General features: G+C 43.3%; 1 protein-coding gene across 1 annotated transcript in view; it reads left to right on the plus strand.

Annotated features, from left to right (window-relative positions):
• CCDC180 (coiled-coil domain containing 180) overlaps positions 1–5,419 on the plus strand; it is a gene marked incomplete at its 5' end in the record, with an annotated part of 58,421 nt that overhangs the window by 25,877 nt on the left and 27,125 nt on the right. The window contains 4 exon segments of the mRNA XM_023534231.1: positions 1,183–1,222; positions 1,354–1,829; positions 2,731–2,939; positions 5,211–5,386. Of these exon segments, the coding sequence (XP_023389999.1) occupies positions 1,183–1,222; positions 1,354–1,829; positions 2,731–2,939; positions 5,211–5,386 (901 nt within the window).

Consider the following 5,419-nt stretch of genomic DNA (forward strand, 5'->3'; position numbering starts at 1 on the left):
CCCCTGTCTGCCTCATCTGCCTGTCTGCACACATCCTAAACCCGTCCATACTTCCATTCCACTACCAGTTACAAGTACCTCATCCACTCAGCCTGTACCACCCATATCACCTTCCTCAGCCTGTCACCTCTCCTCTCTCTGAGCATGCTTATATGTTGGTTGCTGTCAAATACTGGAGTTCAGAGACCCTGTCAAAGTGTTTCCCTGAAGAGCAGGTTGACTTACTAATTTTTATTCGATTTAGATTGCCCTTACTTAGCACAGTGTCTTATATGTGATTCACACACAATGAATGCCCCTAGGTAAATGCATGAATACCTGAAATGTCCTGATCTGACTTTCTCAGTTTGGCTGTTTTCCACACACCCAACCAGAGTCCTGCATGGCCAGAGCCGAAAATACTTGTAGTTGACACTGAACCTGGCTGAAGTTTTTCCATATACATAAGGTCTCTGGCTCCTCAGAGAATGCCTCCTCTTGGCAGGAATCACTGTTCCAATTGCTCATAAATGCTCCTGGGTTGAGTTAGAGCTCAAGCTGTCAGAGGGTGAGCTCAAAGCTGCCCTTTGAGATCAGTCTGATTAGATTAAAGAATAGGCATTATCACGGTCTCTATGTCATGAGGGGAACACAGAGCCCCATAGGGTTTAAGTGGCTTGCCCAAAGTCACCCAGCTTTTAAGGAGTAGGCATTTGAATCCAAACCTGCCAACTCCACAGCCCACACCATTACCTATGGCACACTGCACCCACAACTTCAACCAGGGAACCGGCCGCATTAAGTAGGGGGCTCCCAGATCTTGTAAATCATGTTCATTCTGTATGTTTATGAACCCAGAATGAACTGGGTGCAGCAAGTTTCTGCCCCTTTGTTCGAATCCCTCACTTTACACCCTCTTGCTCTTTACACCCAAATCACTACCAAAAATGTGCCAGAATGAGACTTTAGTCTGTGAATGCCCATCGTGTGACAAAAGGGTTTGCTAGTCTGCTTGGGATGAAAGAAAACTGATTCTCTATATTGGGAACGTCCTGATTTCCCCCAGTGAAATAAAGGTCAATGCCTGCAAAAGATGTTTTTTTGGGGGGATCCTTTTATTTAAAAGAAAAAAGACACTCTTAGAAGTGGCACTTGAAGGAAGGCAGCACTGCTCACTCAGTGTCCTGTGTTTTTTCCTTGTAGAACTTGAATGGGGAGGTCATTTTCAGATTCAGGAAACCAGGTAAACCTTTAACGAGTCAAGTCTGACTCTCCCTGACTTCACTCTTGTATATTTGTGGGCTGGGGATGCCCAAACCAGGTTATTCTGGTAACCTGTTCTTTTCCTTGTACTTTGTGGTTGGTCCTCAACAGGAGCGTGTGAAAAGCGCTTCCAGGAGAAAATGAGAAAACTGAGGAGAAACCGAAGGGCTAAAGTGGAAATGAACAAAAGTGAGGAAAGCATAAGTAGAGGGACAAGTTCCTCTGGGCCAGCAGAAGAGATGGGAGAAGAAAGATCTCAAGACACTGAGTCCTCTACAATTGAAGAGGGGGCAGTGACCCAGCAGGAAAAATCCGAGTTGAGTGACAAGATAGATGAGTTGAAAGAGGACTCTCTACAGGAGTTGGAAGAAACGCAGGTAGAAAGAGACATCTCCTTAAAACCATCTCTGAACCCGGAAAATGTGATGGTTCGAGACGAGAAGGAGAAGAAAGAGGAGGAAGCAGAAGGGGAGGAGAAGAAGAAGGGAGAAGAAAAGGAGGAGAAGAGGAAGGAGAAGGAACGGAAGGTGGCAAAGAAGGAGGAGCAGGAAGACGTAGAGGAGGAGGAGGTGGAGGAGCAGGAAGAGGTGGAGGAAGAGGAGGTGGAGGAGCAGGAAGAGGTGGAGGAAGAGGAGGTGGAGGAGCCCGCAAGTCTGTCCGTGGTGGAGGTAGGCCAGCAGTGGATTCACTCTTGCGCTTGGGGAAAGTGTGCTGTGTTCACTCTGTGTATCACTAATACAAGCCGGGGTCCCCAGTGGCGCAGTGTCCTTAGGGGATACGTATAAAGAATTGCAAAGGCATGCAGACCTTTCGTTTCTGTCAACAGGAACCCAGTTCTTATCTCACAGCTACGCTTTTTAAAATTCACCTTCCTCTCCTCACATCCTACAACCTACTCTGAAGTCATCTCTCTACTGTATGGCTCTCCTTGCCCTTCCCTGGTCCTCCCTCTTTCCTAGCTCTTTATTGTGCAGATCAACACAAAAGATCCACATCCAAGTTAGCAGACAGAGCTCTCCTTAGCGTGCAGGAAAGTTACTTTCATATTAAATCTTGTCCTCAAAACATGTTCCAACTCACAGAACAGTAACTTGAATTTCATGATCACAAAATTGCAAAAGACTCTCTTTTCCTATGTTGCTTTGGAAGAATTGGCACATGAGACTTCTTTTCAAGCAGCGAACCCAGACTCGAATTGGGGATATGAATTTTGGAGGGACATCCAACATTCAGTCTGTGGCAACTGTGCAGGCATTATGGAGCTCCAGCCTATGATGCCATGTGGGGCTGTAGGCTCAGAGACATCAGAAATGTAGAATTTCCTGATTTTAAAAGCATTACGTGGCAGGGGGAGGGGAGATGGGGGGCGGAAGCAGTTATAGGCAAGATTCTGCCCACATAGTTAACAACCTCAGATGTCAAGGAACCTGTGGTTTGTGCTTCCCATGTCTTTTGATGTCAAATCTAAAGTCTGGTTTTCAGGAAGAGTGTCTGGAGGACATTTGCTATGAGGACATGGAGTCCTTCACTACCTCCAGTGGGAACACTTATTTTGTCTTCCTACCCTTGGAACATGAAGAGGAACGCAAGAGGCCCCAGTTCGAACTTTCTTCCATTCTCATCAATGACACTTCCAGTGCCACGTTCCTAGAACAAGCGATAATTCCACCCACGCTAGTTTTAGAAATTAAGAAACAGTGAGTAAAATACTCTTTAATTTTCATTCTCTTGTCCCGAGTTTTATTAACAAGATGAAATATTTTAACAAAAATTGGACTCATTTCAACTGGAGAAAGGAAATGTGTAGGTAACTGAAGGCAGAGATGAGAAACACAATACAAAATAGCAAATGTCCAGGAGTTATTTGCAGTCATAGTTATCTGCTGTGAGAGTGACCCCTCCACCTGTCCCAGGATGCCTTGCTGTCTTAGGCCTTGTATGTAGGACACAGTGTTTTCTCTGCAAGATGTTTCTAGATCCTGGTCCATGAGTAATCTTAGGGTTTCTTTCTTCTTCTTCTTCTTCTTCTTCTTCTTCTTCTTCTTCTTCTTCTTCTTCTTCTTCTTCTTCTTCTTCTTCTCCTCCTCCTCCTCCTCCTCCTCCTTCTCTTCTTTTTTTTTTTTTCAATTTTATAGATACAGATCATAGGTGTGAGTGTATCACTATGGTATTTGGCTCAGATTATGTAACACGGTTATTGTAGAAAATTAGAAAATTGAGAAAAGGAAAATAAAGAATATACAAATAACCCATAATTCTACTACCATTGAGAATTTAGCTCCCCTAACTCCCAAGTTTCTGGCCCTTTGTGTTTGAATTTGGACCAAATGTGGAAATTTGCATTTGGCTTTGGGATAACATTTCCACTGCCCTCCTGACTCAACAATGTCATAGTTGAGACTACTCAGCTCAGGATCACCTCCCATGTTTGTACATGTGCAGGGAATCAAAGAGTAAAGTCGGTCCTCTGTACTCTTTTCTCCATCACCTCAGCCTCGTCTCACCTTGAAAATGTCTCTTGGCTCGAACCTCATCTTTCTCCTTCCTCTATTACAGGCCATTGTCTGTCTTCTCCATAGTCCACAGAACGAAGAAAAGCAAAGACCCCCACGAGAGCTAATATTTATTGAGGGGATTTAATACTCTTAATAACTATGAGGGGTACAGCAATTAGCCCATTTTCCAGATGAAGAAACTGAAGCTCAAAGAGTTAGTAACTTGAATAAGATCTCGGAGATGAGAGGTGGTTAGATATGCATTTCAGACCCTGTCATTCCAGTCTTGAACCAAACATTATGCCAGCTAGCCTTGAGACTAACCAGAAAAAATAGTTCTGTATTCAACTGGATTTGTGTGTTGCAGGGTCTTACATACCCAAAAGTATGGAAATCATGAGTGTGTATATAGTCCAGTGAATTATCCAAAAGGAACATACCTAGTAACCAGTACCCACAAGAAGCAGAACATTACCAGCTCTCCAGGAGTTTCCCTCATGTACCTGTCCTAAGTCACTGTCCTCTCCTCCCCAAGGATAGCAATATTCTAACTTCTGAATGAGTTTTTTTTTTTTAACTTTATTTCAATGGACTCATACAGAATATACTGTTTTATGTCAGGCTTCCTTCATTGGCTGTAAGATTCAAATATATTTTTGAACGTGGCTGTAGCTCATTGTTTGTTTCTGTAGAGTTCAATTATAAAAAATATAACCCTTCTTGTTAATCCATTCTACTACTGATGCACCTTTGAGTTGTTTCCCATTTGGGGGTATACCAACAATGCTGCTCTGAACATTCGTGTATGTACAAATCTTTTGGTGAACCTATATACACATTTCTGTTAGATATAGAACTAAGAGTGGAATTGTTGGGACATAGTGTTATACGTGTGTCCGTCTGGAGGGGATACAACCAAAAGATACTACTGAAGAGTTTTCAAAAGTGGTTTTGTTTTAACAGTTTATAATAGTGTGTGAGAGTTCCAGTTGCTTCACCAATACTCGGTATCATCAGCAGTTTTTATTTTTTACCATTCCGGTATGTGTGTAGTGGTGCTTCGCTGTGGTTTTAAGTAGGATTTTCTATAGATTCGATGAGATAACAACAACAACAAAAAAAATCACAGCAGAGGTCTTCTTATGGAAACCGATGAACTGATATCAAATTTACATAGAAATACAAATTGACAATTCCAGTTCACAGAATTTATCCTATAGAAATGCTTCTACACTAGACATATGCACAAGGTTATTCATTGCAGCCTTCTTTGCAAGAACAAACGGTTGGAAACCACCCTACGTCCTCCAGCAGGGGTATCGTCCACCTAGACCAAAAAATACATTGTAGTAGCAAATAAAACAAGGAAGAAGGAGCAAAGGGGGTGGGGAGAGACCTTTATATGTTTACATGGAAAACCTCTTCCTGGTAATGATTGTTGTCAGGAGTGACCCTCACTGTTCTCTTCCTTAGACTTCGAGCTGGCTTTTTTGAGCACTTAGAGAAGTGGTTTGACCAGTGCACCCTCAATGCCCAGGTCATCATGGCCACTAAGATTGATCAGCTGGATTCGGAACTGGAGCTGCGTCTACACCTGCACCAGCCAAGAGTCCAGCACGTTGAAAGGGACATCCACAATGTCAGGGCAGGTACAGACCCTGCTTGGGAAGGCTGTCCTACCC

This window comes from Pteropus vampyrus, unplaced genomic scaffold (assembly GCF_000151845.1).
Source record: "Pteropus vampyrus isolate Shadow unplaced genomic scaffold, Pvam_2.0 Scaffold123, whole genome shotgun sequence".
Lineage (NCBI taxonomy): Eukaryota > Metazoa > Chordata > Mammalia > Chiroptera > Pteropodidae > Pteropus > Pteropus vampyrus.